Source organism: Ceratotherium simum, chromosome 25 (assembly GCF_057802395.1).
Source record: "Ceratotherium simum simum isolate JZ-2026a chromosome 25, ASM5780239v1, whole genome shotgun sequence".
Classification (NCBI taxonomy): Eukaryota; Metazoa; Chordata; class Mammalia; order Perissodactyla; family Rhinocerotidae; genus Ceratotherium; species Ceratotherium simum.
Genome location: NC_141924.1, coordinates 43,369,873 through 43,392,910, shown reverse-complemented (window position 1 = coordinate 43,392,910; position 23,038 = coordinate 43,369,873). Strand labels below are relative to the sequence as shown.

The window sequence follows — 23,038 nt, the reverse complement described above, 5'->3', positions numbered from 1 at the left end:
ACTGCCAGCTACTCTAGTTTGAGAAACAGTCCTCTCAATCATAACCCAATGCAGGAGGAGGCACAAAGGACCTGTTTGTTTTCCTCTTCTTCCCCACAAGAAGGTCTTCAGATGGCCCAGGAAACTCACCTCCCACAGCTGAAGGGATACACACAGCTGAGGAGACACACGCACAGACACACACACACACATACACATACAACAAGAGATAGTGATAGACACAGAGAGAAATAGAGAAAGACGTGCAGACCAAGAGACAAGACGTAACAGCTTCAGAAAGGCAGACAGAGGTGGAGACAGAGGCAAGTAGACAGAAAGAGGCAGATTTAAGAAGTGGGGTAGAGGCACAGACACAGAGTCAGTTCAGTGAGGAGAGTGAAGCCAGAGACCTTCATGGGGTGGGTTGTTTTTCTCTGACACTTCATGAGACAAAATAATTCCCACAAGCAGAGCCAGAATTGTAGGGTCCCTCATTACCCGGGACAGTGAGGACGCAAGAAGAGGGGAAAGGAAAGAAAAGGGGAGGAAGAGAGAAGAGAGGGAGACAGAGCAACAGAAAGACAGAGAGATGGAGAAAGATCAACAGACATAGAGGAGTCAGGGAAAGAGGAGAGGGATATAAGGGGTGAGTGAGTCTGCTGGCCACTTGGTCAGCACCCACTTGCTTACAGGCTGTGGAAACAGAGAAGCTTGGGGGACACATTCATATCCTCCTTTTTTTTTTTTTCGTGAGGAAGATCAGCCCTGAGCTAACATCTGCCAAGCCTCCTCGTTTTTTTTGCTGAGGAAGACTGGCCCTGGGCTAACATCCGTGCCCAACTTCCTCCACTTTATATGGGACGCCGCTGCAGCATGGCCTGACGAGTGGTGCGTTGGTGCGTGCCCGGGATCTGAACCGGCGAACCCTGGGCCGCCGCAGCGGAGCACCCGCACTTAACCGCTTGTGCCACCAAGCAGGCCCCCATGTCCTCCTCTTGTTGTGACAAAATTCCCACATCATTAATGGGCTGTGTAGATATGATCACTTATTGGACACCGACCATGTCCTTGATCCAGGGTAAGTACTTCTACCTATGTTGACTCATTCAGTCCCCAGAACGACACTATCTGGCAGGTCCTATCATGAAGGCCATATTAGGAAGCTGAGGCACGTAACTTGGCCAAAGTCACCCGGGTAGAAAGTGAGATTCCAATCCTGCCATCTGGCTCCAGATCCTGTGGTCTCAACCACAACATATCACCAGCAAAGCCAGTTCCATAATAATTCATAGTTAAGGGATCCATGATTCAAAAACAGCGAGTTTGGATTCTGTGGCTTTTCCCCTGAGAGACCTTGAAGCAACTGGAATTCGGCTCCTCAGTGACTCCAATTTCCCCTGTGGAAACCCATGCAAAATATCTTCATCAGCTTTCTAGTCTGTTAATAAATAACGGTAATTGTTAAAAGAAATCATTTGGTTATCATCTTTGGAGATTAATTGGATAATTAATTTTAGCTAAGTGCTTATGAAATATACAGTGCTTCATAAGTCTTAAGGATTTATGCTCTCGTGTTTTTATTAGGCCTGTAGGGCAGAGATTCTCTGTGAAATGAGAAGCTGATTATGAATGCCCCTCATCAGGGCTGATTCTCGCTAGGCTTCACCAACCTCCCTCAGGGAACTCATTGGGAAGGCAGATGATTGTCAGGGTCATTTTTACTCCCCAGGCTGATACTCTGAGCACTGAACTGCAAATCTAAAGGAACTGGCAAGGAAGGGAATTCAGCTTCCCAGCATTCGAGGAATGCCAGCATTCGGCATTCCCCACCGGATGCCCGGTGCAGGGCATCCATGCACCACATTGATTTTTCAGAAGGAGGAATCTTTTTTTTAGGGGGGGGAAATGAATAAATGGCTTCTTATGTCCATAGAGCCCTTGCCAACCCAAGGACCTCAGGGATATTGGTGCGATTGAAGCCTGTGCTTCCTTTCTATAGCTGCTGACTCTTGAACAGATTGACAACTAACATAAAAAAGGGACAACAAGGTGATGGCACTGGTTAGTGACTAAAAGCAGGAACTTGAGAGCCGTACAGCCTGGGTTTGAATCTGGCTAGCTACACGTTTGAATCTGGCTAGCTAACTGTTCGCTAGCTACATGCTCACAGCTTTAACCATTACTTCTACGCAGATAACTCCTAAATTCCTCAGCTTGTATTTATTGTGTGAAAATGACTACGTTGGAACCTTTAGAGAACTTGGTGACTGTAGCAGATTGAGGCAAAAAGATATGTCCACATTCTAGTCCCCAGAAGCTGTGAATATTTCCCTAGACAGCAAAAAAAAAAAACCTACAAAAAACTGATTATTACTTTATAATTACAAACAATGTGATTACGTTGTGTTTTTTGAGAAGGTGTTTATCCAGGATTATGAACGTGGGTTCTAAATCCAATGACAAGTGTCCTTATAAGAGTGAGGCAGAGGGATATTTGACAGATAGAAGAGGAGGAGGAGGCGATACGACCCCAGAGGCAGAGATTGGAGTAATGTGGCCACAAACCAGGGAACTCCTGGAGCCACCAGAAGCTGGAAGCCTTTCACCAAGGCTGGAAATGGAAAAGCAGGTCTAAGGAAGAAGTTGGTAGATTCAGTTTTGGACATGCTGACTGTTGGAACAGACACCCTTCCAAGGGTTTCTTCTGCTCCTACACATCCTGCTGAGCATGCTAAGAATGCAAGGCGCTGACTGCTCTTTACCTGGGCCATTTTTCAGGCTTGTGTTTGCAGCGAGTAACCTTGAGGGACTCCTTCCAGGACAAAGAGCAGGCTTGCTCACTGCTTGCAATAATACAGCAAGTTCCTCAAGCTCAATGCCCTTTCGTGTAACACAATCCACAGTGTGCAGGCATCCATCTGGACCTCTATTTCACCCGTGTGGAACTTGGGGTGCAAGGGTAACTGACATCAACAATGATGCTCATGTCGCTTGCTGTGCTCGGAGTAATAATGAAAGACCTTTGTCTCTGAACCAACAGTCTTGTTTCTTTTGCCTGCATCCATAAAACAGTAACAGGCTAACTTACTGGCTTGAAAGTGGGTAAAATCAACCTCAACTGGACCCTGAGTTGAGGGTCTGTGGGTCCTCCTGGAAGCACCGAATTGGGAGTTGAATAAATGAATCTGCAGCTCACCCAAGACATTTGGGCTAGAGATAACAGATTTGGAAATCATCAGCTGAGAAGTCATAGTCAAAGCTATGAATCTGAATCATGTCACCCAGGAAAATCATATGAAGTGGGAAGGGAAGAGAAGGAAAAGAAAGAGGGAGCTAAGGACAGAAATCTGAGGAACACCAATGTCTATGGGGTAAGGAGAAAGAGAACTCAAAAAATAGACAAAAATGATGCAAATATTTTCCTACTCAGCCTCTGTGTCTCAGTGATCTTTTGCTCATTATCTTTGCCTCTGTCCTCTGCTTTCTTCTCCTGCATCTAATTGGTTGTCAGATCTGGTTAGTCCTTGAGTCACACTTTGTCCTGCACCAACCCCTTCTTTTCATTCCTAGCTGACATTTTAGTTTAGACTCCACATCTACTGCATAAATTCTTCACAACAACCTCCTAACTTGTCTCCTTGCTTTCTGTTATACCCGTGATGATCCACCCTACCCAGTGCCGCCCAATTAATTCTCTTAAAATATCATTTGGAGTGACTCACTCTCCCTAGTTAGAAACAGTCCATTTCCCCACTATGTCTGGGATTCCTGTTTTTTCTCTACTGCTTGACCTTAGTTCTGATAAATAAATGACAAGCGATAGGATATATTGGAGCATATGAGGAAGCCATTTGGTGTAAAACTAATTCAGCCTAATCTTGTTTTTCCAAAAGGGGCTGTGGCCTTTGAACATGCATTGTATATCTGCTTTAAGCAATTAACATGTCCCAAAGACAACAACAAATGCCCTTAAGATAAGGATACAACTTCCCCACATTGGCATTTCCTTAAGGATAAGCATTTCTCCCTAGGCTAGGATTTGACTGCTGCACTCATCCTGTGACCACCCAGCTTGAGACAACAGACCTGATACCTGCTGAGTCCATCAATCGCTATGCCAACAGGGCAATCGTGACTATTTTAAAAGGGACATTGCAATCGTATGTGATACATGCTCTTTGATGGTATATAACCACTCTGTACATCCCACTTCTTTGGTGCCCTTCCATCCTTGGGGGAGGAAGGCCCCAGGCTATATGGTCCTCAAATTTGGCTCATAATAAACTCATCCCAATTTTGATTTATAGATTGACTCTGGATTATTTGCGTTGGCAGTTCTTATCACAGAACAGCAACTGGTATCCTAAGGGATAAAATTTAATTGTAGAGAGAATAAGCAAAAGGATGGGGGAGGGAGAAAAATGAAAAGGACACAGTTCGGTTGTGAGGAAGAGTCATCTTTATGGGGTATTGGATGAGCTTCATTCAGGGGTAAACAATGTATGACCCAGGGGCCAAATCCAGCCTGCCATTTATTATTGTCAATAAAGTTTTATCAGAACACAGCCACATCCATCATTTGCATATTGTCTATGGCTGCTTTGGTGCAACAACTGCAGTGTTGAGTAGTTGCAACAGAGAATTTCTGGCCTGGAAAGCCTAAAATATTTACTATCTGGTCCTTTACAGAAAAAATTTGCCAACCCCTAGTCTAGTTATAGCTGCAATATGAGTGAGAAGTATTAGACCTCAAGGAATGTAGAAAAGGATATTTTAAGAAGTGATGCTAAGGATTACCAATTGGAGGGATCCCTGTGGACAGCCTTTGTAAGATTCCAGTAAAGATTTGAATTATTTTTAATGCTGGACTATTTCTTTGAATATGTCTTCTCAGAGACTGAGCCAGAGGCAATCCCAATTAAATCCCCTTTGTGTATTGGAACTTAGCATCTTCCTTTACACTGTTAATCTCTCTCCTGAAATTTCTCCTCAGATTTTCAAGTCTACCTTATTCCTTTAAATTCCTTACTTCCAATTCCAACTCAAGTTTTGTCTCCTTTGACAAGCTTTCTCGTCCTTTACTGAGCATAGTAAGTTTACCTCGAATGCCAATAGCTACATTTAACAGTGCTCTCCCCATTCAACCCTTACATGCTGCTCTGTATGTTTGGTTAATCTTTTCATGGTGTGGGGCTAGCTCCCTATTAGATCACAAGTCAAGCACTGTGTCTTATATATCTTTTTGTCCCCCATGGCTTCTGGCAAAGGGATTTGAATACAATTGTGTTTGATAAATTTGATTATAAATAGTGAAATCACGAGAAATACTAGAAAACAGATCTTCTAACTATGAAGCCCTACAGAAATGCTATGCCCAAACATTTTCACACATTAATGTCTGAGTCAGTTTTTAAGCAACTGGATTTGTTCTGTAAAATTCCAGACCTGGTAATGATAATGTGATGGTGACTGGGCTATGGTGCGTGTCACCTCATTCACGGCGAGGCTTCATTTGGGGTGCCTTTGCTCCTTAACCCCTCCCTGCGTGGGGCCTCCTGAAGCCACCTGCTCAAAGAGGGGTTCTTCTCAGACAGGAGGACCATCCTGTGGTCACGTGTGCAGCAGCCTTCTATTAGAACAATCTGTGATCATGGCGAGTGTGGTCTAATGTTCTAATTTTCTGTTTCAGGGCACACGTTTCCTGTAGTTGTTCTATATATTTCTTTTTTACTAAAAAAAAACCTTTTTATTGAAGTAGAGCATACATATATAAAAGTGCACATATCACAAGTGCACAGTTCAGTGAATATCACACAGAACACACCTGTGTGCCCAGCTCCCACATTAAGAAACACAACATTATCCGGACCAAGAAATCCCTATCACATGAGCTCTCTTGCAGTCGCTAGCTCCCCCAGCCCCTCTGCAAGGGGACGGCTATACTGACTGGTGATGCCATTAACTAGTTTTGCCAGGTTTTGCACTTTATATAAATGGAATCATGCAGGACACACTTTTGTACCTGGCTTCTTTTGTTTGTGAGATTCATCCACAGTGCTGTGTGCAGTGGTAGGCTGCTCCTTCCTGTTGCTTTGTGATGAATAAATACATTGTGGTATATTTATACAACAGAATACTACCCAATTCATTTTCATTAACAACATCTTATATTGGAAATCTCAAGAGCTCAGCTGCTGAAGGTGAAGTCCAAGCTGCAACGAACACAGTGTTATTTTCAAATTTTGATCTCACAAAAGCTTAATGGCATCAGTGGCTGCCTGAGGATAACGTTAAGGCCTTAGATCAGCCCCTGAGCCAGGAAAACCTGTTTGGCTTCATATCTGTTATTGGCTTTGTAACAAAATAACAGTCTCTTAAATTCCATTCTTAAGCATCATTGTTGATCTTAGAACTGTATTCATACAGCAACATTTTTCAGAATAAAAATAGAGCAACCAAAAAAGTCAGCATTTACATTAAAGTAACTTGATTTATTACCTCTGAAATTTTCCCTCCCTTCGTGATTTACATAGTTGTGAAAACATGTTTCTTTTAATGCCAAAAACTGTACTATATTTAGTTTACTTTGAGATCTGTGTATTTCCCCACCAAACACACACACACACACACACACACACACACACACACACGCAAACACATAGCTCCCCTCGTCGACTGCAGGGTTTCAGCTGCAGCACCACTAGGGAGGTTACACTTCATTAGGGTAGTTCTCTATTGATAATGCAGGAATCAACACTGTTTGGAAGAAATCTCAAGCCCATATTGCAGGAAAACTCACGACGTCATGGTACCCCTCCATGAAAGTGCCTGCATCAAAGTGTATTTTTTTAAATTTAGGTTTATTGAGGTATAATTTACAATAGTAAAATTCACCTTCTTTAGCCTACAGTTCTATGAGTTCCAACAAACGCATACAGTCTTGTTGCCAACTCCACAATCAAGATACAGAACAGTCCATCACTCACTTTGGAATCAACTCCTACCCCCAACTCTACTCCCTGGCAACTACCAATCACGTAAAGGCGCATAAAATCTCTTTTTTTCCCTTCCTTTGTCACAGACAGATAAGCAGACCAGAGGCAGGCCCCTTGCTACTTCTCCCCACTGCGCATACAGCACTTCCCGTGCCTGGCCACACGGCCTCGCCGGTGCCTTGTACTCTCCTCGCTTCCACCCACGAGCCGTATCTCTGTCGTCCCTTTTACCCAGAACCTCCTCTCTTTCTCTGCACCTGGTCAATGCCAACTCACCCTCGAGACCTCAGCCTCCACATCATTTCCCCGAGAAGCCTCTCCTAACTAGCTCCAGTCCCTCTGCGTTGCGTTGTGTACCTGCGAAGCGGCGTACATTTGTGTATATATTGTTTGATTACTGTCTATCTTCCCACTAAACTGTGAGCGTCGTGAAGGCAGGGACTGGGTTTTGCTCATGATCATAAGCTAAGCACACAGCACGGTGGTAGGTACTCAATAAAGAGTGAGTAAATGAATACATACTTTGAAGCCAGCAGTGTTCTAGATGTCTACTTTTGATTCTTTCAAGGGTGCAATAAGATCAATATTATCACTTCTGTTTTACTGATCTTAAACCACGAATTCTTTGACATTCCTCCCTCCAAAGGGTGGAGCGTAATTCCCCTCCCACTGAACATAAGCTGACTCAGTGATTCACTTCTAATGAACTGAACACAGCAGAAGTGACAGTATCATAAAAGGCACGGCGCTTTCTCCTTCTCTCTCTGGGGTCTCTCTCTCTGGGGAAGCCAGCTGACACGCTGTGCCGCCACATCAGCAGCCCTGTGGAGGGGCCCGTGTAGTGAAGAATAGCCACGTCAGTGAGTGAGGTGGGTCCTTCACCCCAGTCAAGTCTTCAGGTGACTGCAGCCCAGCCAACAGTTCACTGCAACCTTAGCAAAAACCTGAGCCAGAACCCCCCAGCTAAGCCGCTCCCAGATTCCTGACCCACAGAAGCTGTGTGAGAGAATAAATGTTTGCTGCTTCAAGCTGCGAAGCTTGAGGATAATTTGTTACACAGCAGCACATAACTGAAAGAACTGATGAGGGAAGTAAAGCACAGCAAGTTTAAGTAACTTTTTTAAGGTCACGCAACTAGCAATTGGTAGATCCAGGATCTAAACACAGCGTGTGGCCCTAAAGCCCACGTTCTCTGTCCCACCCAGTGCTGCCTCCTGAAGATGCTTAGTGTGGCAAATGCAAAATCATTTGACGGTGCTATTATAAAATCTTTGCAGAGTGGTTCATGTTACAGCTTCAGGAGGTTGCTTTCCAGATTTCCAAGGAAGCTGCTGAATGGAGGCATTTCTGAGAATGGCGTGTAAAAAGGCAATTCTAATGAAGAAGTTTAAGTGTACTGTATGTAATATTTAAAGAATTCCTGTGAAGACACTTTTTTGGACTAGTAAATTAAAGAAAGTTTGTTATAAATTAGAAAAGAGATAACTTGAAAATAACTTTTTTCTTTACCTCATTATTATGGGATTGTAAAATAGTTTTCACAGAGTATGAATGAATTATACTAGATCACTCAAGTTTAAATTCAATATATTTATGGGTTTAATATTATATATTATACATCTTTAATATATATTTAAATATTTATATTTCATATTTATGAAGAAATTACTGAAATTTAGTATTTCCCTGAAATTTCCTAGTTATCATTCCAAAGTTCCAAACCTCGGAGTAGGGAAAGATTTCTTAAACAGGACACAAAAAGCACCAATCTTAAAACACGACCTTAATTAGCCACTGTAAGCTATTTATGTGCACGGTGCCCAGTGGTCTTCCAGTCTATGCTGATTCAACCTGATGTCTGCATCCCCTCACCCAGGAATGACTCGTTTCTCTTTCTCCTATTCCCTCCATTTTCCTAACCAAATTAACAAAACACTCCTCTTATCTAATCACTCAACTAATCTTTATTTTCTTTCTTTATTAAAGCATTGCCACTAGTTCCCTCCTCAGAAGTATTAGACTCTGAGCTAATTTACATAGAGAGTCTCCTGGCACCCAAAAGCAGGAATATTGCTGGGCCTCAGCAAACTCTGGAATTGTGAACTGGAGAGAGCTCTCTCCATCTCGTCTGTGATTCCATCTTCACATCTGAGGAGTAGGTTTAACTGAAGAATGTCTATTCAGTGGGAAGGAACATGGAACACTTGGGTTCTCCCAATAACTTTGTCTTTTTAGAGTCTCAATTCACCCTGGAGCTGGAAAAAAATTAATAATGCCAAGTAACAGCACTCGAGTCTTTTTGGCTAAATTAAGCCCATTCTGGTGATTGCTTTTAGAGCTGATTATGAAAATCTCAGTCTCCTGTCCAGTTCACAGCCCTTCCTCCCACGGGCAGCTCAGCTGTTGTGATGTGGAGCCATTGGCCTCTCTTCTCCACGCCTCTTCATGGGCCTGCTTCACCGTGGGATGAGTGGAGGCTGAAGAGAGAGTTCAGCCATGTGAGCCTGTGACTGCCGGCGCACTGGAGGTGATGGGGAGGACACTGCGGTTTCGACTGGTCCTTGCTGCTACTTTAGCTGACACTGGCAATAAAAAGCTGGTGATGTCTGTGGCAGGGATGAGGTTTTAGGGGACCCAGTAAATAACTCTCCTCCCACTGGGAGGCAGACATGGGAGTCAGGCTGAGGGAGACAGAAACACCACAGTAACTCTTAATAATGTTTATACTGGATTGTGGGGCTTAGAGCGCTAACTGGAGCAGGCAGGTCAATGCTCCATCTCAGAATCAGACAGATGGACCCAGTCATGGTTCCAACACTGCCGATTCCAGTTATGGGCCTGCAGGCATGAAGCTGACTGTGTTTCCTTTCTCTAAACCAAGAGAAAGAAAGGGAGCGCTGAGCCAGGCATGTGCGGTTCCTCCACCCAAACTCACCAATCAGGGAAGCAAGTCCCTTTGCCTCCCCAGAAGGGCAGTGAGTGAGACAAGAAGCTGAGAGAAATCTCAACCAAGTAGGTCAAAAACAATGCAAATGCACATATATGAATATGTATACACATTTGCATTTGATTTTATAGTGAAAAATATGGAAGGACACCTGGTAGGTGGTCCACAGGATTACCTGGTTTGGGGGGTGGTGGCTGGGGTGCAATGTGAAAGGAGGGGGGAAGAGAAGGGGAGATAAGCAAAATAGGAATAGAAAACAAATCACTAAAAGACAGTATGTATTCCAGGAGCCCTGGAAATTCTTTTGCTGAGCCAGGCATTAACCTGAATTGTGGGGTAGCCCAGGGGGTCCCGGGAGAGGGACTGGGTGACCAGGGTGGTGGGGTGGGAAGGGGGGAGGGTGGTAGCACTTGGGAGGCTCAAGACGACAGCTATTTACCAAACCAGTTCAGAAGCACATCAATGTTTTGACAACATGTACAGCATCACCAGTGCATCCCAGTTGAAGAACATACTTGTTGACTTACTCATAAGTTAAGATCAAATTCTTAAAACATAACAGGAAAGTTTTCTTCCTATAGTATGTTTTCTAATACAGCTGGGAATAGGCACAACTCTCATGAAGATCTGTAAATTCTGGGTGCTGGAGGACCCTCTTCAAAGACTCACCCAAATGACTGGAAAGTTAATGCTTGGAAATTTCACCAGGGTAGTGGATTTGGGCCTTAGTTCTTCTCTACCTGGGCCTCTCCTTGGGCTGCTTGAGCCTCCTCCACCTAGGTTTAAGGGGAGGGGACTTAGACCCACTACTCCTTGGGAAGAGTATCAAGGTCAGACTGTAAGAAAAGCATACGGCAAGGGAAATATGGGAGAAAATACGATCTGCTACAACAAATTTCTGCTGTGTCTGTGATATCCATGGCCCATGCTGGCATGGATCCCAAAGGTCTCTGCTTTTTTCCATGCTGCCACACTTAGGGCACAGATGAGTTAGTATAACTGAAAGATTGGAGGAAGGATGGAAAAGTTAAAAATTTATAGGCAACAAAAGGAAGAAGTAAGGCTAATATTTATTAAGCTTCTACTTAATAATGTGGCAGGCATTGTGCTAGGCACTTATCATAAGATATCTTTATTGATCTTCACCACAGCTGTGTGAGGTAGGTACTATTATTACCACTTCACAGATGAGGAAATTAAGACAGAAGAGGTATTTAGCAATTTGTCCAAAGTTACACATCCAGAAACTGGTGGAGCCAGGATGGCAACACTGGTCTGTCCGACTCCCAAGACTCTGGTCTTCCCAGTACACTGTGCCTCAAAGTGTAGAACATAAACTCAACCTGCGAAAGGCCTCCACGTTGTTTTCACTATACAGTTCATTCTGTTTCTTCTGACATATATATAAAAGGTCTCCTTTTCTACTTCTCAAAAGGGTGAGAGTAAAATATTGCATATAGTAGAAATGTATAAATGGACTTTTTTTCCCCAAAAAACAAACAGTCTTCTCAAGGAGCACGTTAGATAACTCCCTTCTCAATTAATGCTTAAAGTTATCATTCATTAATGCTCACGTGGGAATTACTATCTGGAGGATTGTGAAAGAACCCCTAAGTAATTATTAAAACTAATTATATTGCAAGTTAATGTAAATTGTAAGACATAAAATACAAATTAGAGGAATTCAGTACAGGCATACCTCAGAGATGTGGGTTCGGTTCCAGACCACTTCAATAAAGCAACATCGCATTAAAGCAAGTCACATAAATTTTTTGGTTTCCCAGCACATATAAAAGTTATGTTTACACTATATCGTAGTCTATTAAGTGTGAAATAGTATTATGCCTCAAAAAACAATGTACGCACCTTAATTAAAAAATACTTTATTGCTAAAAAATGCTAACCATCCTCTGAGCCTTCAGCAAGTGGTAATCTTTGTGCTGGTGGAGGGTCGTGTGAAAAATGCGATATCTGCAAAGCACAATAAAATGAGGTGTACCTGTACGGGAGTTTATTAAGGACAAAATGAGGTGTAAATTTTGAAGGAAACACAAGTGAAGTCCCCAGAAGTTTAGCATAAATGTACTTCTGGAATATGGATTAAGATTATTTAAGGGGCTCCCTTTAAAGAAAACGGAGATTTCTGTTGCTGCAGCAGGGCCTTCCGTATGGTGGGGCACAGGGGATGGAGTTTATCACAGTCAGATGCCCCCCTGAGCAGTCTGTAGAGCACACCCCCTCAGTAACTATGAGCGTTTAATCCGGGCATGGGACCCTTGGTTCAGTGATCAGGAGGTTTTCCCCCAGACATCTCTGTACAGTAAGATCTGGCACTGGGGATGGAGGGGATAAAGAGGCTCCTCTTCTACTTGGTGCTAAATACAATTGTCCAAAGGAGTAGTTGTGAATGACAGAGATGGCAAGAATTAGGCATATTTTACTGCACTGTTAACCTAAGTACAAATGCAATTCAATCGTAACACACGTCATCAATCCAGGAGGCTACTGGGGGCTTTGGCACAGACTTGCAAATAAAATTTCCTCCTGAAAGCTGCTCTTTAAAATGAACAAATAATTTTTTAAAACAGAGACATGCTAATCTGATACTAAGTCTAATATCTGAATGAAGTGAGGAAGTGAGCCATATGACGATCAGAGGGGAAGAGAGTTCTAAGCCGATGGAACAGCAGGTGGAAAGCTCAGAGGCTGGAATGAACTTCTGTGTTCACAGAACAGAAACAAGGCCAGTTCTGCAGGCATTAGTGCTGTCTGCCACATGTTCTGGCTGCCTCTCCTTCAGGCACGAGGTAGGACTGCACTACCTGGTTCTTCTGTGGATGGGTAGGACCATGTGACTAGTTTGGGCTCACTAGTCATGAGCAGAAATGACATGTGCCATTTAAAGACAGAGCCAATGCCAGACCCTCCAGAGCTCTTTCCAAAGCTCTCTGGCACGAGGACTGGTGATGCTCCAGACAGCGGCTGCTCCAACAGCCTGGCTGTAGGTGTGAGGAAGAAAACGATTTGACCCCTAAGAGACAGGAAAGTGAGCAAGAAATAAATTTGTACAAGTCACGCCTCTGAGATTTGGAGTTATTTGTTACCTCAGTGTGGCATAAGCCGTCCTGATTGGTACAGTCAGCGTTAACTGGTAGGGAGAAGGTGGTAGGAGGTGAGATCTAAGGGATGGGCAGGGGACAGATCTACAGCAGCCTGTAGACACTGATAAACTTGGATTTCATTCTGCGCAAAGGAAAAACCTTTGGAGGACTTCGAACAGGGGAATGAAACGATATGATTTGCATTTAAAAAGAATCACTCAGTCACGTAGGGGAACGTCCTTGTTCAAGGGAAATACATTCTGAGGTATTTAGGGGTAAAGTATAATGTCTACAACCTACTTTCAAACAGTTCAGTAAAATGTGTGTTCATTGTGTGTGCATGTGCACAAAGGGAGTAAAATGGTCATTGGTGAATCAAGATGAAGGGTCTATAGGTGTTTGTTGTACTTTCAACTTTTTTGTGGGTTTAAAATTGTTTTAAATAAAAAGTTGGGGGAAGTCACTTTAGAGAAGTACAAGGTGAGAGAGAAGCAAAGACCATCAGGAGGCTGCTGTCAGTGAGGGACGCAGTGGTTGGGCCGGAGTGACAATGGTGAGAAATGGGTGGATTTGAAATCTACTTTCTAGGTGAAGCCAGCAGGATCCATGGACAGGTTGGCTGTGGGATGTGGAGGAGTCAAGGTGTCTCTTAGCGTTTTGTCCAGAGCAAGTGGGAGATTTGTGATAACTCTGACTGGAATGGGACAGCGCGGGAAGGGCCAGGTTAAGGGGAGGGGAAATGGCAATTCTGTTCTGGACATGCTAAGGGTGGGCATCCAAGTGGAGACTGGATTGGCAGCTGGATAACTGAGTTGGGAGTTCAGAGCAGAAGTTGGCTGAAAACATAAAACTTGGAATTATCAGTATGTGGTGGCACCCAAGCCATGGAACTGGATAGAACCCCGTGGGAAGCGAGTGTAGGTGGAGAACGGGGCAGGACTGAGCACTGGGGAACTGAAGCACGAAGACCGGGAGAAGGATCATGCAGTTAATTCGATTTTTCTTTTTCTGATTCCATGCTTACTGAGCAACCACCTGGTTATTATTAGACTTCCCATATAGGTCCACTCCCATAAAGGAAAGATTGGTCATATGGACTTGGGATATTCTAGTTCCTGGGACAGTTCTCATTGTAAATAAATTGATCACATTCACAAGTTTGCTTTGAGTCAGCCACTGAGACAAAGCCGGTCTCAGCGTGCTGACATCTGATGGTGAGTCTGCATAAGAGGGAGCCAGACCCAGGACTGTGGAAATTCCCCGAAGAAAAGAATGCCACACTGCTTGCTGGCATTGATCCTTAGCTCATAGTAGCCTGCTAAGGAGAATGTTTCCAGACTGGTGCTAAAACCTCAAGCCAGGTATAGCTAAGACAATATTCCCTCTGGGTTGTATCCCTCTTCTTTTGTCAAAATTCTATTGATCTGTCACTGTCTCTCTCATATAGTTTTTCTTCCATGCTGATCTTGTATTTTCTTAGATCAGGAACCTTATTACTTTATTACTACTTGGGGAGCATTCTCTATATGCTTGCTCTACATCTACTTTCAAAATTTTAATTTTTGAATAGGTAGTATTCAAAAGGTTCAAAAATCAAAATGACATACACACTGAGAAACTGCCTTTCCACCTCTTTTTTTTTTTTTGTGAGGAAGATCAGCCCTGAGCTAACATCCATGCTAATCCTCCTCTTTTTGCTGAGGAAGACTGGCTCTGAGCTAACATCTATTGCCAATCCTCCTCCTTTTTTTTCCCCCAAAGCCCCAGTAGCTAGTTGTATGTCATAGTTGCACATCCTTCTAGTTGCTGCATGTGGGACGCGGCCTCAGCATGGCCGGAGAAGCGGTGCGTTGGTGCGTGCTCAGGATCTGAACCCGGGCCGCCAATAGCAGAGCGCGTGCGCTTAACCGCTAAGCCAGGGGGATAGCCCCCCACCTCTTCCTTATGTATGTTTCCTCCCCAAATCACTGACCCTACTCCTTTCAGTTTGTGTCAATAGACAGTTTAGGTTGTTACCAATCTCTTCCTATTACAAAGCTGCAATGAACATACGTATAATACCTATATGAACCATATACATATATATGTAATGTATGTATGTATGGTTTCTGAGCTGCAGTTTTTGTTTGCTCTGCTGTGCTGTGATGATGGGAAAGACATATTCTACTCCTTTTGGGAGGGAATGAGTAATTTCTGATAAAAGTTCAGGCTCAAATTGTATTCCTCTTCCCTCTCCCATTTAGCCTGAAACATGAATACCACAACACTTCCGTGATGAAATAGCGCCCCTGGCTACAGCAGCTCAGAGATGTTCAAGTTCACTTCTTTAATACCTATTGTTTTGGGGATAAAAATGGCTTGTGTTGGCTCAATGAGAAAAAATAAGAAGGCTCATAAAGGCTATTGGGGAAAATGTATTTGTGGGAGGTAGACTGACATGCAACTTCAGAAAACAGTAACTCAGCTGAGAAGTTAATGCACATTTGCCCTCTTCTCCCTCCCATGGTGTAGCAGATTGTATTTTCCAAAGACAGCTGCCTCAATATATCTCATTCCACATGCTCCTCCTATACTGTGACATTGACACGCTTCCCATCGAGTGCTGGGGCCTGTGTTCCCTCCCCTCAAACTTCAGCTGACCTTTGTGACTGCCTCAACCAACAGAATACAGCGGAAACTGTCTAGCTAAGTCCAGGCCACTCCCAGAACCACGAGAGGTAATAACATAGTGATTCAAGTCTACTAAGTTTTGAGGTTATTCATTACGCAGCAATAGAAAACAGGAACACGGCCTTAACTTAATCATCGACACATTTTCTTTGGTTTTGATTCTTTAATTTTTATTCAGATTTTACTGTAACTTTGTCTGCTCTTGCTGCAGGTCACTTCAAATCCTCTGTGGAAGAGGGTTTAAGTACAATGTCATTACATTTTTTAAGGTGCTCCTCTGTCTAACCCAGTGATGTAAACTCCCTGGTGTTATTCTGTAAATGAGAAGGATAACCCATGAAAGCTTTATCACCCTTTTTAAGGGATTTTTTTAATTAAAAAAAAAAAAAGATTGCTTTGTGTAGACCTGTTCTACATTTTCTGCACCTTCTCGCCCAAAACAGATCCTTTGACCGTGAGAGGTTGATAGAAATAATTACGACTTCATCTGTGAGGACCAAATGATTAATTCATTCAAGAAACAGTTCACCAGTAGACACATATTGGCTGTTATTGTGTGTCAGACATTAGACCAGGTGCCCTACATACAAAGACCCAGTCCCAGCCTACAAAGCAGCTTCTGGCCTAGAGATTATTTACAGCTGTAAAACGCCTACCATATGCAAGGCATACCTGGAAAAGTCTTTGAAAGCCTTCAGTTATGGAGGAGTATTTAAAACAACAACAACAAAATAAAGCAAAACTGTCAAATGACCTGACAAAAAAAAAGGTGAATGAAAAAAATTATACAGCAATTTTACAGTAGGTTCACACATCTATGAATTTAGTAAGAGTTAATTTATTCTCTCCATATTCACAGAAATGAAATGTTATCATATGGCATAAACCTTACAAAAATTAAATTATATTTAATGTAACAGATCATGAGATATTGCATGACAGGATGTTACAGTTTCTAATACATTATTAGTTATCACTTTTTCAAGTTTAACTGTAATTAAATTTTTTATACGTTTTCCTAAACTTAATCTCAACCCAAGTAGTGTCACTATCTATCCATTAACCTCTGAGGAAAGGTGCACAAAGGTAGGAACCATATCTATTTGTTTACCATGGTATATTCAGCATCTGGCACATAGTAAGCACTCAGCAAGAATTTACTGAATTAGTACACTGGAAACGTATATTTAGGAGAATGGATTAAAGATAACAGTTTTATTCAGTAAGCACTTCTGAATACTTGGTACAAGGCATATCTCATTTTATTGTGCTTCGCTTTATTGCACTTTGTAGAAGACCCCCCACTAGCAAAAAGATTATGACTTGCTGAAGGCTCAGATGATGGTTAGTATTTTTTAATTTATGTACAGTTTTTTTAGACATAGAGCTAGTGCACACTTAATAGACTGCAGTATAGTGTGAACATATCTTGTATGCACTGGGAAACCAAAAAATTCATGTCACTTGCTTTATTGCGATATTCGCTTTATTGCAGTGGTCTGGAACTAAAACCGCAACCTCTCCGAGGTATGCCTGTATCAACACAGCACTGCCTTGAGTGCTACAGAACTACTAACAGTAGAAGACACTGTCCTTATCCACAGCTAGACGTACAGTGTTACTTACATTTATAAACATTTAAAATAAAATATAAACATTTTAAAATTCATATAGAAATACATAATTCTCAAATTATTTGTTACTATTGAACTCTGGCTATGCACCAGACACATGAAAAACCAGCAAATACTTGAATTATTTTTACAAGTTCTTAGGGGTCAGGAGGAAATGAAAGTATAAATTTCATATCCTTTCTTGAATAAACTTTTAGCTACAGAAATGAAAATAAGTTCACAATGCACAAGGTCATATTTCTGGTAATACATACTCAATGGTGTATGGATGGTGAAAATCGATCCAGGCTTTTCCACATGAAATGAAATAAACAAGGGCCATATAAAAGTAAACACTAATTTATATGCTTTTTTTTTTTTTTTGGTGAGGAAGACCGGCTCTAAGCTAACGTCCCTTGCCAGTCTTCCTCTTTTTGCTGAGGAAGATTAGCCCTGAGCTAACATCCATGCCCAGCTTCCTCTGTTTTGTATATGGGATGCTGCCACAGCATGGCTTGATGTGTGGTGGTGTGTAGGTCTGTGCCCAGGATTTGAACCTGTGAACCCCAGGTTGCCGAAGCAGAGCATGCAAACTGAATCACTACGCCACCACCGGACTGGCCCCAAGTTATATGTTTTGTGAGAAAAAAAAATCAAGACTTTTTATTCATTGCTTTAGAAATTATGAATAGGGAAAATAAATTATTTTAAATGAAGCAAATAATATGCTTTATATTATAAACAATTAAAATGGGATGGCATTACAAACAAATCTGAGATTAAACGATTCTATGAACTAAATACAGAAAGATGAGGGAGGAGAGATGAAGAGAGTGAAAAAAGAGATAGAAAAGTAAAAAGGAGGAGCTGTAAAGAAACACCTTCTCCCCAACACATCAACTAATACGGAGCTGAGACACAGAGACATAAAGGGGGAAGAAAACATACCTAGATCGTGGTTTCCCCCATCCAGAAGGCTTCTTGCCGGTCTTGTTCCATAACGTAGTCTAATATCTGTGTCTGAATGTCTAGTGACCTTTTAGTGTTCTTCTTCCAAAGACTTTTTAAGTTATCCTGTTTTCCTAACTAGACTGAACTGACATGAGAATCACTGGTCATGTGCCTGCTTTACTTTATGGCTTGAGTTGGATTAAAACTTTGGTTAATAAAAAACTTTCAGTTCTATAGTTCCTCTTCTGAATCTTGATCATAAATTTCCTGAGGCTGTCTCTTAATATTGATTACCAAATCAATGGTTAAAATTTTTGTCAAACACTGAAGAACTGAAGTTAGTAACTGGTATTTACCAACTACTGATTCCAAACCTGTCTGACTGCTTACCATGGGTTGACTGGTTTGTAGTGCATGGAGAGCTTTCATATATATTTGTGGGAAGCTGTAATTTCCTTTCTTAGACTTATACAGGATTTTGGGAATGCCTAAAAGTGCATTAGCTATTATCATACTAACCATGGTTTCTTCTGATTGCTGGCATATTTTGGCATAGTTGAGAAGATAGTAATGTAACAAGATCTCAAAATTACCACCCACTGGCAAAACACACCCTGCTGGTATAGATGAGAAACAGTAACTCTGGGAAGTACATATCTCCAGTGACTTATATCTCACTGGTAACATGCTCCCCTTGCCAGCAGTTTTTGTGACCTGTAAATTTTCATAAGAAATTTCTATTCTAGTATTTTCTGTTGTTGAATTAGCAGAATTACTCTCGGTAAATGACTCATGATTATCAATTATCCCAGTTTTGTTTGGAGAGAAACATCTCAATGTTTCATCTGTCTGGTATGTATCCGTTGGTGTCACTTTTGGTGTTGAACATAGAATACGTGTTTCTAATTCTACACTTGGAACTACCAAATTTGAATATACTTTTAAATATGTTTGAGTTTTTGCCAGTTCATCTCTGTTCTTAACAATAGTGCCCTGATGTGGGCTTTGTATTGAGCCATTAACAACTTCTGGTAACTGATTACTTTCTCTACTATTCTTATAAATAAGAGGACTTGAGGTATAATTTTGGTCACTGGCTTGTGTCACGTAATTTAGATCCAGGTCTTTAAATAACTGCCGAAGCATTTTAAATGCTCCATATAAAGCATCTTTATGTTGTTCAACAAGACCCTGCACTGGTCCACAGAGAACTAGACAGTGTGGTATAAAGGAACATGTGCTAATCAAGCCAAGATGAACATACCTTTTAGCTCTCAGGACAAGGGGCTTACAAAATTTCACCAAAGCAGTGTTAGAGATTTCAAACTGTGAAGAGGCCTGTGGGAGTACAAAGGGAGAAAGACCAATGACCCTCTGGATAAGGGAAACTTCTCCAGATGATAAACACTCCACCACCGATATGCCCTTCAGTCTTGCACAGAAAATCACTAAGTCTGGTTGTTTCACACTAGATAGGAGCAATTTTACATTCTGACTCTCTAAATATTTCATCATTGCTTTTGTCCTTTCCATAATCCAAAACTGAGATGCCTGAAACTGTGCTTCTGAATTTAGAATAAACTCTGATCCAGAAGTTGAAAAAGCAGGCTGAACGGTTTCTGTGACTATCACTGTTCTTATGTCACCATCTGCTGGACAGTACACAGAAAAGTCTCTGTGAAGCACAAGCCCAGCCATGATCCTGGAATCTGAAACAGGAAGGCCTGTAACACCAACGTTCAACTCTACAAAACAGTCATCCACTAACTCAAATACTTCTTCAAACCCACTTTCACAAGCCATACACTTGAAAAAGTAGTCACACATCAATTGCGAAATAAAGTTGTGATTATTTCTTCCCACTCTTCCACAAAAGTATGCTTCTAAGAGCAACTCTAAAGAGTTCCTACACAATGTTCTCTCTTTAGTGGATGAAGAAAAGATGGACAAAAAGTGTCTACTTAAGTATTGGTCCATAACATAGTCTAATACTTGTGTCTGAAACGTCACAAGAGCTTGGGAAATAAATTTCCACTGACAACAATTTTTCCAATGTCTTCCATGGGTTTGAATATTTTCGGAAATCAAAGAATCCTTTCTTTTGTCTGTGACTGCATGAAGTCCTCTGAGTAAATGGCAAAGAAAGATAACAAATGTTTTAGCACCATCTCCTGTTTTTCTTAGATGACTGGAAACACATGCCACCATCATCCTGTACAGAAAAGAAATAAAGCAACTCAGATATTCAGAGGGTTGCCTTCCTACATCTGAATCAAGCTGAGACCATGTTTTCACAGCAATAGGCATAAAATGAGAATACTGTTCCTTTGATGTCCTGAGTTTTAGTTTTGCTTTTTTCAAGTTACTTCGTTCTATTTCAAGGTTCTAGGGTTGGGTGGAGCAGGGAGGAGAGGAGTGAGAAATGTTCTTGGGAGTTGATAAGATTTGATGTCCGGGAGAGTGTTCCTGTGGGCAGCGCTCTAAACCGGTGAGTACACTGGTCTCAACCAAGGGCAGTTTTCCCGGGAGCACAGCCTCAGGGACAAGCTCAGGGAGATGCATGGGGCGTCCGTCTACGGGCTGGAGTGCGGGACGCTCTAACGGGCGGAGTGCGGGACGCGGGGACCTGGCTGCGGGTCGCTCTAACGGGCGGAGTGCGGGACGCGGGGACCCGGCTATGGGATGCTCTAACGGGCGGAGTGCGGGACGCGGGTACCTGGCTATGGGATGCTCTAACGGGCGGAGTGCGGGACGCGGGTACCTGGCTATGGGATGCTCTAAGTGTAGCGCTTGCAGGAGGCGGCCTCCATCCCGGCTGAGCAGCACCTCGCCGGTGGGCTTCGTACACAAAACTTGCCGCCCCTCGGGCCCCACGCAGCCGCTCACGATGGTTTCCAGCACTTCCGCCACCTCCAACGCCGCCTTCACAGACACCGGGCCGGCCATAGCCCTTCGGCTTCCAGCGGCTTCTAATTACCGCTTGCAGAACAGCAGGACGGCCGGGAGGGGGCAGGCCGGGGCCCGGCCGGAAGCGGAAGGGGCGGAGAGGAGGCCGGAAGCCGGGGCAGCTCGGGTTTTGGGTTGGGCGGGGGGGCTGCTCTTCCGGCCGCTCTGGCGGCTGGGCCCCGGGTCCGCGCGCTCGCGGAGCAGGAGGGCAGGACTTCCGGCGCTGTCCCTGCAGTGGAGACCGCAGGCGCCTCCTCAGCTCTCATTCCCCTCCCTTGGCTTCGGCGGCCGCCATATCCTTCGTCGCCCGGGACGGATGTGGAGCCTCTGGACGGAGGAGGGGAGGGCCCGCGGGCAGCGCGGCTCGTTCCCCGCCCGCAGCTGCTCGAGGCGCCGTAGCACAGCCTGCCGTGTGCTCACGCGCGGGCCGTCCCCGCGCTGTCGGGGGGCCCCTCCCGTCACGGAGGCGGTCCCGGGACGTGGGACCGGGGAGGCCCGCCGGGTCGCAGCTGCGGCTGTCTGCTTTCCGCGGGGCTGCGCCGTGTTTCCTGGGCTCGGGCGTCACAGTGAAACCCCAGCCACCACGGTTTTCTTCTTTAGCAGAGGTGACAGAGGGTAAGACTTAGTCACATGGCCAGGGTGATTGGAAGCAATCCAACCGCACAAAACAACATACTGGTAGGCACAAAGAACATGCTGTTTCTTATATGAAAACACACACACACAGGGCCCGCCCGCGGTAGAGGTTAAGTTCATGCGCTCCAATGCGCAGGCCGGGCCGGGTTCGTGGTTCGGATCCTGGGCGCAGACCTAGCCGGGCCCTGGCAGCGTCCCATGTAAAGTAGAGGAAGATGTGCATGATGTGAGCCCAGAGCTAATCTTTCTCAGCAAAGCGGAGGAGTGCCAACGGATGTTAGCCCAGGGCTAATCTTCCCCTGCGCCCCGCCCCCAAAAAACACACACGCTGTCTCCCAAGGATGAAATAGTTAACATGGACTTAAGATTTAGACCTGGGTTTGCTGGGCCATTTACTTATCTGTGACATTCAGCAAGTAACCTCTTTCGTCTCTACTTTTCTCATCTTAAAAAATGGAGATAGATATGTAAAAGACAAACCTCATAAGGTTTTGAGGAGGGTGAGAATGTTTACAGCATGCTTTTTCTGCATGGTGCCTGGCACATACCAAGCACTCAACAGTCGAATATTTACAGCACACCCATCAAACTACTGTGACGTCCCTACTGTACAGGCCCACTATCTCCACAAGAAAGGGATATTTTCTAAGGTGCAGAAGAGTCAATTAGCATAACAGCACAACACAGGACACCTATTAGAATGTAGTCAATATTCGTGAGAAAATCATTTATCTTGTAGATGTTTCATTGAGGTTGAACGGTGAGAGGCTGTTGTCCTTACCCCCGATTCCCCTGCGCAGGGCAGGAGAAACCTGTAAGCCCTCCCCTATTGTAAGCAACTGGGTCCTGAGGAGAAAGCAAGAATGGGAAAGGAGGAAAAGAGGAAAACCAGAAAGGAATGTTTTTCTTGGATTCATCTGATGTTGACTCAGTATCGACTAATAGGTGATTTGAGGGGAAAAAACTTTTTCATATGGGTTTTATATATATGCTTGTTTAATAGTAACGTTCGTTTTTTTCTGGTTCTACCCATCACAAAGGGGTTACATTACTCAATATAGATTTGAGTAGTGGATTATTCCAAACGCTTAATACGATCAGAGTTCTATTTACATGTACAGTGGAAAGAATGGACACTGAAGTCAGACATGGATTAAACTTGTGCTCACTCTCTTAATATGTAGCTTCTGGAATCACTTA

The 23,038-nt window shown here is 43.4% G+C and overlaps 1 protein-coding gene across 1 annotated transcript; it reads right to left on the bottom strand.

Moving 5' to 3' along the window:
• Window positions 1-16,510: 16,510 nt before the first annotated feature.
• Window positions 16,511-21,238, bottom strand: BBS10 (Bardet-Biedl syndrome 10). The gene is made up of 2 exons (XM_004417887.3): window positions 21,018-21,238; window positions 16,511-20,468 (listed from the first exon to the last, which is right to left on the bottom strand). The coding sequence occupies exons 1-2, from the start codon at window positions 21,200-21,202 to the stop codon at window positions 18,488-18,490; spliced, it is 2,166 nt and encodes a 721-aa protein (XP_004417944.2). The 5' UTR covers window positions 21,203-21,238; the 3' UTR covers window positions 16,511-18,487.
• Between the last annotated feature and the right edge of the window lie 1,800 nt (window positions 21,239-23,038).